The sequence below is a fragment of the Carassius carassius genome, chromosome 34 (assembly GCF_963082965.1).
Source record: "Carassius carassius chromosome 34, fCarCar2.1, whole genome shotgun sequence".
Classification (NCBI taxonomy): domain Eukaryota; kingdom Metazoa; phylum Chordata; class Actinopteri; order Cypriniformes; family Cyprinidae; genus Carassius; species Carassius carassius.
The window spans coordinates 24093835-24108283 of NC_081788.1; the positions used below are offsets into that span (position 1 = coordinate 24093835).

The 14449-nt window shown below is 36.8% G+C and overlaps 1 protein-coding gene across 2 annotated transcripts in view; it reads right to left on the reverse strand.

The window, feature by feature from the left end:
* Positions 1 to 9664, reverse strand: part of LOC132114811 (integrin beta-4-like) — a 39323-nt gene extending 29659 nt beyond the window's left edge. For both annotated transcript variants that reach the window (XM_059523148.1, XM_059523147.1), the window contains exons 1-10: positions 9535 to 9664; positions 4915 to 5002; positions 3084 to 3166; positions 2254 to 2352; positions 1951 to 2155; positions 1181 to 1277; positions 928 to 1099; positions 546 to 809; positions 325 to 414; positions 112 to 234 (exon numbers count right to left, since the gene is read on the reverse strand). In XM_059523148.1, the coding sequence (XP_059379131.1) occupies positions 112 to 234; positions 325 to 414; positions 546 to 809; positions 928 to 1099; positions 1181 to 1277; positions 1951 to 2155; positions 2254 to 2352; positions 3084 to 3166; positions 4915 to 5002; positions 9535 to 9612 (1299 nt within the window). In that variant the 5' untranslated portion in view covers positions 9613 to 9664. The remainder of the gene's footprint in view (positions 1 to 111; positions 235 to 324; positions 415 to 545; positions 810 to 927; positions 1100 to 1180; positions 1278 to 1950; positions 2156 to 2253; positions 2353 to 3083; positions 3167 to 4914; positions 5003 to 9534) is intronic.
* Positions 9665 to 14449: the final 4785 nt, after the last annotated feature.

A 14449-nucleotide genomic window follows, 5' to 3' on the forward strand; every position in this document is an offset into this window, starting at 1 on the left:
ATTTAACATAATAATTTATGCTTTTTGCTTCCTTTTGAAATGCTGGCAAGTGCGTGAGAGACTACCGGTACATTTGAAGCTATAAATTAAAAAGAAGTTAAAGGGACTCACAATTTCACCTGGTGTGATTTTATATTTGCCAGATTCAGAAAAAGTGCCAGACTGAGAGTGTATGTTGACTTTCACTGCCTTTGGTCTGTCCTCTGCACGGATACTGATCTTGGAACGAATATTCTGTTCAAAAAATCATTTAAAAAAGTTACATCAAATTGAAAAATAAATAAATAAATATCAGCAATTTATTTGGTATGAAAATAAATTTACTTCAAAAGCATTTTTTAAAATGCTCAAGATGTTGGAGGAATCTTCTTGTAACCGTCCTAGCTCAGCAATAGGGAAGTATTCTTGGAGTTTCTACAAACAAAGGAAACCGTAATTCTCAATATAAACCTGACTTATATTGTAGTCTCTGAGAACTTTTCAATGGAGACATGATGCACTTATGTCATTGAGACAAAAAAATACGTTTTTAAAGCCATACAAACCTCGTAGTATGAATAGGAGTGGTTAGTAATGGCGAAGATTGGGATGATGTTATGTTTCATCAGGAGTCGCACTATGGTGGGTATGGATGGGTAGTCTTGACGAGTATCATGTGTGTAATTTCCATCTGAAGTAAGATGGCATTGCTCATCGTTACGATCCAAGATGCCCGCGAGCACATTGGCACCGTCTGCCTCATAATGGAAGGCTGATTCAGTGGAGAAGACAAGCAAGTGGGTGCTGTCATTCCTCCAGCCAATTTGTTCCTGGGAAAAAGAGAAACACGTTATACTGTAGTAATAAGACATTTACAGTACTGTAAATGGCAATAATTTTTCACTTCTGTCTACCAAATTAGCTTCTTAAAAATAGACATTTCAGTACCTGGCAGACAGCAGCCTGTAAGATGGCATCAAATCCCCCCTCGGGGGCATCCAGGTTGCCAGATATGCACTCTTGCTGGAGCTTTTGTCTAAAGGTGTCTATGTTTTTTGTGAGTGTGATGACATTACGGAATGAAAACGGAGGGTCAGCGTTGGCCCACGGCACTTTTAATCTTTAAGAGGAAAAACATATAAAAGGAGCATGTGCAGACAAAGTCAAACTGCATGGTGCTGTAACTGTGTATTGTTCTTACTTAGCTGGTCTCATGTCAGTCTGAGGCTCGGTGACTTTGTCCACAAACTTGCCAAATCCGATGGTGTAATCGTCAGAGATTTTGCCAACAAGCTCAGCTACATAGGGTGAAATCAGACAATGAATGAATATTAAAATGTTTCAAAACAAACAACTCATGACTGTGGCACCCAAAACTAGTTTGCCCAAGTGGTATAATTTCTAGTGCAATGGATTCAGAGAGGGACTCAAAATATGTATTTAAAAGTTGAACTTACTTGACCCACCATCTAAATAATGCAACACTCATGGCTCAAGACGAAACAGTGAGACATAACACAACAGCCAATGTAAAAATAGCTAGAACACATCCTTTAAATGCACTTGGTGCAGCATAGCTTGATAGTCGAGACATTATTTTACAATGGACCTTTTCATGTGGCAATGATCGATACATAATATATCAAATATATAAAAATTATATTTTATAATGGCTACATACTGTACTATATATACACACACGAGTGTGGGGGTTTTATTCACAGTGACGAGAGCAAACTTTTGAATCAGAATGAGAATAAACTGTTTTTAAATCACTAAAACAGCCAGTTTAAACTGAGTCACATCTTAAATCACCAATTCTAACACCATGTTTACTACTGTAGTTCACTGCAAAATTCACAGTGGTGTTTAATTTAAATAGCAAACCATCACAAATATAACGCCCAACCCAAATTACAACCGTTACCAGCCCACATCTAACCGCTATGATACACCGCCCTCCTTGCTCACCCAGCTGGTCTCCCATCCTCTTCAAGTTGTCCAGATCATCAGACATAGAATGTGAGAAGTCCATGAGGATGTAGAGGTCCAGAGGGCCACGGGCTGGTTCAAACACCTCCATCTCCACCTCCCTCTCTTCCCCGGGGAGAAGCGTCATACTCATTTGCTGAGGGGCCACCTGAGAGTACGTTAGTGACTTATTAATTGTCACATTCTGAAAAACACACAAAGACACATTAATGCATAAACAGACATGAATCCATGATATGGAAATAAAACTAAATGGAAGGACAGGATTCTGATATAACAAACCTTTAAAGTTTTACTGCTGCTCTCAATTGTTACCATATGTCTACTACATTTACGAGCCTCCAAGTTTTCCTTCAGGTCACAACGCTCATACTCGAATATCTGAAGAGAAAAAAACATACAAATGAAAGAAATGACACAACTGTGGTCATACAGCTACAATAGGTTTTATATACATACAAATAACAAGAAACCATAGGTGACATTTAAGGTGGGGGCAGTGAAATAAAATACAGTACTGGTTGAAAGACATGTATGATGTAAAAATTATACTTCAAATAAATGCTGTTCTTTTGAACTTTATTCAACCAAGAATCCTGAAACACAAAATAATAATAATAAATGTTTCTTGAGCAACAAAAATTTGTAAATTCAAATGACTTATGTAGGTTAATGTGACACTGAAGACTGGGAATATAAACCATAACAATAGTTCACAATATTACTATTTTTACTGTATATCTGATCAAATAAATGCAGTCTCGATTAACAAAAACGACTGATTTCAAAAACAAAAAACAGTACAGACCCCATACTCTTGAATGGTAGTGTACAGTATATTATTAAAGTTCATTTGAGAAGAACTGCTCAAATCACTGTTTAATAAGACAGTAGTGTATCTTACTTGAAACTGAATAATGACATTGTTGTTTGAATGAATGTTGGACATTCCTATTCACTAACATTTAACATTTCGGTTTAGATTTGTAAATGAGTTAATACTCTTCAACAGACCCTCTGGATCAATACGTCATATAGACTAATTGAGAAAACACATCAAACACATATACAACATCAATTCATTCTTCAGCATGAGGATCAGTGAGTTTCACCTCATCAGGGCAGTAAGCACATCCTGTGCCGATCTGGATACATTCTGAGCAGGTTTTTGCCCCGGCAGCAGTACAGTGGTTCACTGTGTAACGCAAAAAAAGCACATTCAGCAAATAACAAAGATAATTATGTCTTCCCTGAATTTGGCTTTAAATGTTTTGGTCTTCTTAGTGTTACATATTTGGGAAACCGTTGAATTTCACTGCTTTAAATAAAACATTTAAACATCCAACAAATGTTACTAGAGATTTCCTCTGAATTAATTCAGGTTTTTTAAACCATTTTTGCTATAACTTTAAACCAACTTTTTATATTTAGTCAATATACCTGTATGAAATCAGTTCTCCTAATGTTCATACCAAAATTATGGTGGACAACCACAATAATCCTTCTGTTGTTATTTTTAACAATACATCTATTGTTTTACAATTTAAAACAATAGATGCTATTATGTGAGTCTAGGAGAGCATAAGTCTAAGTGGACGTCCATGACCTGCGGAGTCCCACAAGGGTCAATTCTTGCAACCGCTCTTGTTTAGCCTGTATATGCTTCACTAAGTCAAATAATGAGAAAGAACCAAATTGCCTATCACAGCTATGCTGATGATACCCAGATTTACCTAGCCTTATCTCCAAATGACTACAGCCCCATTGACTCCCTCTGCCAATGTGTTGATTAAATTAATAGTCGGACTTTCTTCAGTTAAACAAGGAAAAAACTGAAGTCATTGCATTTGGAAACAAAGATAAAGTTTTCAAGGTGAATGCATACCTTGACTCTAGGGGTCAAACAACTAAAAATCAAGTCAGGAATCTTGGTGTGATTCTGGAGACAGACCTTAGTTTCAGTAGTCATGTCAAAGCAGTAACTAAATCAGCATACTATCATCTAAAAAACATTGCAAGAATTAGATGTTTTGTTTCCAGCCAAGACTTGGAGAAACTTGTTCATGCCTTTATCACCAGCAGGGTGGACTATTGTAATGGGCTCCTCACCGGCCTTCCCAAAAAGACAATTAGACAGCTGCATCATCCAGAACGCTGCTGCCAAGATTCTGACTAGAACCAGAAAATCTGAGCATATCACACCAGTCCTCAGGTCCTTACACTGGCTTCCAGTTACATTTAGGATTGATTTTAAAGTACTTTTACCCGTATATAAGTCACTAAATGACCTAGGACTGAAATATATTGCAGATATGCTCAATGAATATAAGCCTAACAGACCACTCAGATCACTAGGATCAAGTCAGTTAGAAATACCAAGGGGTTCACACAAAACAAGGGGAGTCCGCCTTTAGTTACTATGCCGCCCGCAGTTGGAATCTGCATTAGCTGATTCTGCATTATGCACTTTTAATTACCATTGTGTATGAAATGTGCTATTTAAATAAACTTGCCTTGCCTAAATATCCTAATAAATTTTTTTGCTTAAAAGGTGAACTATACAGTCATTATTTAAAATGAATGACACTTGGGTTTGGGTTGATGTTTTATTATTTAGTGAAATTAAATTTATATATATATATATATATATTACAGCATATTATATATATATATTATATATATTACAGCATGCAAAGTATTTGGACAGTTAAAAATGTACTTCACAGTATTAGCAAACAAAACATGAAATACTGTGAAATGTACTTCACAGTATTAGCAAACAAAACATCACCCCAAATGTTATCATATATATTGTTTATCATTAATGATTACAGTCAGCAGAAAGTAATCTGGTGTTTTTAACTGACTTGGCATTGCTTCCTAAGTTAAAGTGTTTGTAAATGAGATTTGAGGTTTAAGGGGCTTAAGAGTTGATGTTCCCACCCTCATTAGCATGGCTTGCTGTCACAGCGAGCATGAGAATGCAGATCCCCACATCAGCGAGATGCAGCGCCAATCCTCCCATTTCAGTCTGAAACATAAATACAACAATAGCAAGGTCACACATTTAACATAAGGTTAAACATGGTGGACAGACACTTTTCTAATCTACAGTAGAACTGCATGCATCTCAGCGGTTATATCAGTGCTTAAAAAAAATCAAAAACAGAAGCAGAAATCCAATCCACTTTTCTCTCGCTTTTTACTCACTCCCTTTCTCCCTGAAAACATCAAATGAAAGTTGAGCCCATTTCACCCCCCATAAATCTGAACTCTGACAGCGAAGAGGAGAAACAGACCAATGATTCCTCAGGAATTCCTCTCATATCCTCTACAGATGGACATGGACTCCAGTGAAGAGAAAGACTGTGGAAAGTTTGAGAACAACTTTTCATATATATTTTTTTGGTTATTATTCACTTTGGTCTTTTTTTTGTTGTTGTTGTGAATAGTTTAATATAACTTTCAATTGGTCATTTTTTTATTTTTTTATTAATTACATCATATTAATTGATGAAATGAATCCCTTATTAACATATACTGATTAGAATCAGGACACATTCTTAAATGTGTCAACGCACATACTATATGCATCAGACTGACACTGCATCACTTCTCGAGCAATTTTTTTTTTTTTTTTTTTTTTTTTTTTTTGAAGCCCTGCATTTTGTTCTATTCTGCTGAGCTCCATCTAGGACACAAAACACATTCCCTGAACACATCCATATGCATTATCTGTTGCTCTCGCAGATTTGGTTTGTGGAACATATTAATTTTAGTAGCAGCTGGTGCTGAACTGACTGCAGACTTGCAAAAACCATCCAGTTTGTACTTCAGGTACTTGTTCTTGTGAATATGTAAGTTTGAATATATCCTATAGCACAAAAATCACTAACTACGGAATTTACATACAATTTTTTTTAAATTTTTTAAATAACTAAATTATCATGTTAAATTGAAATATTTGCAAATTTTATCCATCAAACCCCCCCCCCCCCCCCCCTAAACCACCAAAATACACAAAACAATACAATCCAAGAAAAAACAAAACAGGTTGTTTAAATCTAGTGTTCACACATCCTTCAACTTTACATTCATATATAACTCCTCAAGTTCATATTTTGACCAACATCGCTGGAATTTCGCTCCAGGATGAGAGAAAACTCAATCACATATAAATATTACTGCTCCTGAGACCTAAACAGACCTTAGCATGCTATTGTGAATCTGATTGGGCCTGTGCTAAACTCACAAATGGGCATTTAAATCATGCTTAGTCATACAGACTTTTTGCATCAGTGAAACTTTGAGGAACAAGTTATTTATAGCAAATGTCCTCTGACTCAGTAAAGCTAAACACAAATTCAACTAAATGTAAATCGATCTGAGAATAACAATGACATTAAAATACCATAATGAAACCTAATAGTCACGATATATATATACATACAGAATGATCCAGACACAAATGTGAATGGTCACAAATGCATAACAACACCGAACAACATTCAAATCAAAATGAACAACTGAAAATGAATGATGCAGCTTCAGACACTCTTTTGCAAAAGTGAAAACAACCAACACCTTCTTTTTATCTCTCATATATCTTCATAAAGATTTAGTGGACATTTTTTAGAAGATGAAAAACAGGACCAGCTGAATAGTAGTGTGCACAATTTAAAGGCCTAAAACAAAGTGATAAAAAAAAAAGTATATTGATTTCGCCAGCCACAAACATCAGCTGAAAAACAAGGCAAACAAAAAGAGACAAGCAAGTAAAGAGGAAAGGGGAAGCAGAGATAAAAAGAGCCTTATAAAATACATGCATGACTGTGAGGCTTTGCAAAAAGATTGTTGATCTCACAAACCTCTTAGTTTGTTGTTTCCCAATCCAAGTCCCAGAGTCCAACCACAAACAGCAAAGTTCTCTAAAAAAAAAAACCTTAATTCTCTCTCTTGTTTCCAATGATTAACCGAAGAGGGAAAATAACCTGCTTTCCACCTGTTTCTTCACAAATTCAAACAACAGGGAAACTATTTGTGTTTGCATGAAAAAGTTCCCTTCCTACCCCACTTGGGGCAGTGCACAATCGACTGAATATTCCCTCCAGATACGACTTGTGTTTAAGAGTGAATGTGTGTCTGGTCCCTCCTCTTTTACTCAAGCTGTTCAGGTGGGTCGCAGGCAACACCGTTGCGTTCTTTTGTTGGCTTTGATAGTCCACAAGATCGCTCCACCGTTCTTTCTGTCCTTTGCTCACTCGCTCTCTGCACATTCCTTTAGCAGCACCCTCACCTGTGTGGATTTGAGAATGAAAGGCCAGAGCTCCTCTCCGAGGGGGAGAAGAAAAGAGAGTGAGAGAGAGAGTGAAAGAGTCAAGAAACCCTGCCCTTGCACAGGGAGGTGGCAGGCAGATTTATTGCCTCTGGGGTACAAAAGAATCATTGCCACACTCATTTCTGCGCATGAATACACAGGTACACACATGAACTCATGCCTCATCACACTTTAAGACAATGGAAAGTGACCAACTAAACTCAGATATATGCATATCAAACAATCTGACAGGCTACACACACTCAAATGAACTCAACAGCTCACACAGAGCATTGCCTTTTAAGTCTTTTAAATGCCACTGCCACTAAAATGTGCCCTAATACAAGAGGGAATAGATAAAGTAAGACAGCGAAGGAGGAAGCTAGAAATACAGTGAAGAAATGGGGAGAGGGAGAGAGAGAGAGAGAGAGAGAGAGTGGTGAAAACATGCACTCCTGTGTAGCAGGAACAAAGCAAAAGTTTCCAGAATGACCTGCATTTACAACTTGACTAGGTCACATGAATATAAACGATAAATATAATGATAGAATGATTGATAAACAGACAGAATGATTGATAGATAGGTATAGACAAGACAGATATATTAACAGACATAGAGCCATAGAACAGACAGAGTGATAGATATAACGATAGAACAATCAACACAGACAGACAGACATACAGATAGATAGATAGATAGATAGATAGATAGATAGATAGATAGATAGATAGATAGATAGATAGATAGATAGATAGATAGATAGATAGATAGATAGATAGATAGATAGATAGATAGATAGATAGAACTTAAATTATAGAAAAACAGACACAACAACTGAAAAACAGATATAACGAGCAAGAGACAAAAAGATGGAGCAATAGAAGAACAAAACGGCTGAACGACTGATAGACAGACAGGGAAATGATAGACAGTTAGACAGACAGACAGATAGAACTCAGTCAGAAACAAAGTGTATGCTTCCCTGAGTAACAATCAAAAAGCCTGGCACTCAGTGTAACGTTAGAAAGGGAAGTGTGTGGTACAGCTGTCCCTCAGGAATTACCTGTGAAAAAGCTTAACTGCTGTGATTGCCATTTCTGTCTGCCGGACATCAGAAAAGTTTCAACTGCATTTCCTCACATGCTTTCTTTTAGATCATTTTTTTTTTTTAACATTAATGTACATGAAGCATTATTTCTGGCCTTCATATTCAACAATTCATATTTAATCTTCTTTTGTTTATAAACACTGAATTCATACAGGTTGTTTGGATTTAAAAGAAATTAGCACAAATTAATCAGCAATAAGTGACAAATATTACATGTTTGTGCATTTAATGAACAAATGTATAACTTTTTCTGTACTTTTTTGCCCCCTTTTTACTGTATCTTCTGAAAATTTCGTACACAATTTCCAAAATAAATATAGTTTATGGTCAAGAACATCCCTCTCAGGATTTCCCTTTCCCTTTCCCTTTTCTCTCACAGCGTACAAAATAGTGCCTGGAGAAAATGAATGAATTAATGAAAATTTATATATATTTTTTTAATTATTGAGTGTCAACCTCAAAAGGTTATACGGACGTTTTGCAACCAAAATTTGAGTCATGAATAAATACTGTTTATTGTTAAATTACTGTTAAATATTTTGTAATTTATCAATTTTGTAGTAATAAACACTAACTAATACCAAAATAAATAGCCTTCAACAAAATAGGTTTTGAAAAAGTCCAGAATAGAGAACAGAAGTGGCTCCAGGTTTGCCCATATTAAGTATGAAGAGATAAAGACATATCGTGTTAAAACTAATTGCTTATTTTGTTGTTAATTTTATGTTAGATGACAGGTCATAAAACATGTTTGTTCTCTCTATGAATTTGTTTTTCTTTAAAAGAAAAATGCATGCCTTAATAATTCTAAGCTTTCAGGATCAATTGCTGAAGACAAGTGACTAATATCAATTTACCATGGTAATCTTTCTTGGCAGGATGTATCCATCTTTCACTTCTTAATAATATATGCTGTATAATTAAAAAAAAATACATATTACACCACAGACAAGCCCTTCTCCAAATAAAACAAATATTATTTTCCCCCTTCAGCGGTCAAAACCATTTCTCTCAAGGTTTCTCTTCGCAAATCCGACCACCCATTAAGCACATAACGTCTGCCAACAGTTTAGCGCGGTTTTAAAACACTTACAGTATTAAAAACAAGTTTGATTTGCTGAAAGTAATTCACCTCACCTCACACACGAGTTCTGCTGTCGCAAACAACAGTCTGTCAGTCAGCGCGTGACAAAACTGCGAGCTCCTAGAAAACATCTGTTGGCATCTTTGGCGCGTTCTGAATCGGATTCAACGTTATGTGTCATACATAGAAACAATCATCCATTTTTAAATTCACATTTTCCTAGCACTTGCTAACGCCCTGGACTGCATTATGCGCATTTTTGGCAAAAGCTGTTTTTTGAGGCGAACGGATCCATCATTTACATGACAAAAGAATCACTCAGAATTTATTTATTTATTTTGTTATTTGAAATGTGTCTTTGAAAGCAGTGAAAAAACTAGCAAATAAGAAGATACTCTAAAGAGCTTATGAACGTTCAAATGTTCATATCATGGGCGTAGGTTTGGTCTCAGATTTGGTGGAGAGAGAGAGAGAGAGAGAGAGAGAGAGAGAGAGAGAGAGATTCAAATTGAAACAGTTCAGTATGTCCTTAAGAGACATCCATTCATTTTTTTTATTCAGCAATAATGCTATAAATTGATGAAAAGTGATAGTAAAACCATTTTCGATGTTAAAAAGCATTTCATATGTAACCCAAGTATCGCAGCATGCTTTCAGAGTTCTTCTGAAACCCTCCACCTTCCCCAGCTCCACCTGTATAGATCTGCTACAGGTTATTATATATGATATTTGTGCAGCAGCAGTATGTCTCAAATACTCACAGCACCATATCAGTGTATGTATTGGCAGAAGCACGTTCCTGTACTTGCTTTGCAGGAGCAGCAGCAACATTCTACAACAACAACAATAACCAACAGCAGCAGCAATTCAGCAGCAGCAGTGTAGCAGATCTTATGTTATTTGAACTTACTATTAATCAAGAAAAAATACAGATATATTACAATATAACATTGATAGCACATCTTAAAATTCAGTGTGTGTATGTATGTATATATACTGTATATGTGTGTGTGTGTGTGTGTGTGTGTGTGTGTGTGTATTGGCACCCTTGTTAAATATGTGCAAAGGTGGCTATGAAAATAAATCTGCATCTTTTATCACTTTCATTTTTCATTCAAATAATTCACAAAATTAAAACCTTTCATTGAAGTAAAACAGTTGAAAGTAAGGGAAAACTCACATTATAATTTTTTTTTCTCTAATGCATGTTGGCCACAATTATTGTCACCCCTATAAATTCTTAAGAGTAAAATATCTTTGAAGTATATTCCCATTCATATTTAATTTTTTTTTTAGTTTATTTTTTTGGAACACTAGGGTGACTAGGAGCATGAAATTGTCAGCCATGACTTCTTGTTCCATAGTATTATAAATATGAAGATCACAAAGACCAAATTTCCTTAATCATCCATCACAAGGAGTAAAACCAAAGAACATAGAATATGTTGGGGGCCTATTTTTCTGCTAGAGGTCCTGTTCAGATTCATGGTATCATGGATTCTATCAAATCTGTTAAAATCTTATAATGGGCTATGGTTTGATCTTCCGTCAGGACAATGATCCAAAACAAACACCAAAAGCAACACAAAAATGGGTCACTGAGCACAAAATGAAGTTTCTGCCATGGCTGTCTCAGTTCCATGACCTGAACCATAGAAAATGAGTGAGGTGAATTGAAGAGAAGAAGCACCAGCATGGAGCTGGGAATCTGAAGGACCTGGAGAGATTCGGTATGAAGGAATGTTCTGTGATCTATTGTCAGGTGTGCTCCAAACTCATCAGTCATTATAGGAGAAAACTCAGAGCTGTTATCTTGGGAAAAGGGTGTTGCAATAATTGGTTGCCAAAAATTGTGGCCAATGTGAAACATTCCTTCTGCCATTAATTGTAATAATCCATTGAGATTTTTGTATTGCACTGATTTTAGTCTGAAAACAGCCAGTGCTCCACAAAGAGATCTGATCTCAACATCATCCAGTCTGTCTTGAATGACATGGAGAATCAGAAAAAAATTGATACAGCCTCAATCCAAAAGAACTGTGGCAATGTTTCCAAGACATTTCGAGAAATTTTGAAGGCACTTGTGTAAAAATGCTGTAAAGTGAGGATGTTTTAAAAAATAATGTCATAAATAGATTTATATATCAACTTACTTCTATAAACTAAATCTAATCAACATTTGGTATGATTACCCTTTGCATTAGCACATAGATTTTCAGGTAGCTTTGTAGGAAGGTTTCTCAATGTGTCTTGGAGACATTGCCATGCACAGTTAATCTGGATTTAGTCTGTCTCAGATTTTTTTTTCTGATTTTCATTGTACTTTCATGTTAAGTCTAGACAGATTGGATGATGATGAGATCAGATCTCTGTGTGGGGCACTGGCTGTTGTCAGACTCATTGTGCATACAGAAATCTCACTGGATTATTACATTTCATGGCAAAAGGAATGTTTGGAAATGTATACTGGTATTTCCTACAAAAGATAGAAATAACTGGCAAAGAAATTATTCACAATTATTCATAATTGTTCATAAGTTCTTCTCTCACAATTATAACACAGGAAGGTAAAAAAAAAAAGTGTCAAGTTTTGAGCTTAATCATTGAATCACTATGCATGTTTAAATAATTGATAGCAACATTACAATTATGTGCAATGCATGAGTAAACCTTCGTGGCCAGATTCAAAGAAGATCAGTGGAGTCAGGGCCTGTACAGGGTACACTCGCACAATCCCAATCTCTCAATCTCTGCTGGGAAATTCACTCCTGCGTGTCAATGTTTTTACCTGGGACAATGCAGAAATCAAATAATAAATAAAAGAACCATTTTTTTTAACCATAAAGGCTTAAATTTGATCAAAACTACCATCTGGCAGGCCAGTAGGACAGAGGGGGGCAGGAAGAAATGACAGAAGCGCTGAAACAAATAAATTTAATCATATTATAAGATGTCTGCTAATCAGCTGAAATTTAACACATACATATGTATGTATATTATATATATATAGTAAAGTGAAGTGACGTGGCCAATTATAGAGTTTTTTTCTAAGAATTTAACATGTATTCATCAAGGATACATTAAACTGACCAAAAGTGACAGAAAATACTTTGACAGTGTAACTATTTCAAATACATTCCTTTTGAACATTCTTTTCATCAAAGAATCCTGAAAAAACAGTTTCCACAAAATAAGCAGTGCAACTGTTTTCAACTGATAATAATAATTGAATTATAATAATTGCATTTTAAATTATAATAGTATTTCATAATTCTGTATTTTTGATCAAATAAACATAAGACACTTATGCTGAACAGAAGACGCTTTCAAAACCAAACAAAAATATACTACAAACCCCAGACTTCTGAATGGCAGTGTAAATAAACAAAAAAACCTGCCACTTGTCTCTCTACATGTCTACATCAAGGGTAGTAGGTTTGAGCCCACAACCTTTTTATTACCAAGCCCAGATCTATAAAATGAAAGTGACATGACAATCAGCCAAGTATGGTATCCCATACTCAGAATTTGTGCTCTGCATTTAACCCATCCAAAGTGCACACACACAGAGACAATGCTCAGGTAGGCCGTGGCATTTAAACGATGCCCAATTGGCACTAAGGGGCCTAAAGTGTGCCAAGAAAACATCCCCCACCATCACACCACCACTACCAGCCTGCACAGTGGTAACAAGGCATGATGGATCCATGTTCTCATTCTGTTTACGCCAAATTCTGACTCTACCATCTGAATGTCTCAACAGAAATCAAGACTCATCAGACCAGACAACATTGTAGCCTCTTTTTCCTATTTGTAGTGGAGATGAGTGGTACCCGGTGGGGTCTTCTGCTGTTGTAGCCCATCCGCCTCAAGGTTGTGCGTGTTGTGACTTCACAAATGCTTTCCTGCATACCTCGGTTGTAACGAGTGGTTATTTCAGTCAAAGTTGCTCTTCTATCAGCTTGAATCAGTCGGCCCATTCTCCTCTGACCTCTAGCATCAACAAGGCATTTTCGCCCACAGGACTGCTGCATACTGGGGGTTTTTCCCCTTTCACGTAAACCCTAGAAATGGTTGTGCGTGAAAATCCCAGTAACTGAGCAGATTGTGTAATAATCAGACCGGCCCGTCTGGCACCAACAACCATGCCACGCTCAAAATCGCTTAAATCACCTTTCTTTCCCATTCTGACGTTCAGTTTGGAGTTCAGGAGATTGCCTTGACCAGGACCACACCCCTAAATGCATTGAAGCAACTGCCATGTGATTGGTTGATTAGATAATTGCATTAATGAGAAATTGAACAGGTGTTCCTAATAATACTTTAGGTGAGTGTATATCCATCCATCCATCCATCCATCCATCCATCCATCCATCCATCCATCCATCCATCCATCCATCCATCCATCCATCCATCCATCCATCCATCCATCCATCCATCCATCCATCCATCCATCCATCCATCCATCCATCCATCCATCCATCCATCCATCCATCCATCCATCCATCCATCCATCCATCCATCCATCCATCCATCCATCCATCCATCCATCCATCCATCCATCCATCCATCCATCCATCCATCCATCCATCCATCCATCCATCCATCCATCCATCCATCCATCCATCCATCCATCCATCCATCCATCCATCCATCCATCCATCCATCCATCCATCCATCCATCCATCCATCCATCCATCCATCCATCCATCCATCCATCCATCCATCCATCCATCCATCCATCCATCCATCCATCCATCCATCCATCCATCCATCCATCCATCCATCCATCCATCCATCCATCCATCCATCCATCCATCCATCCATCCATCCATCCATCCATCCATCCATCCATCCATCCATCCATCCATCCATCCATCCATCCATCCATCCATCCATCCATCCATCCATCCATCCATCCATCCATCCATCCATCCATCCATCCATCCATCCATCCATCCATCCATC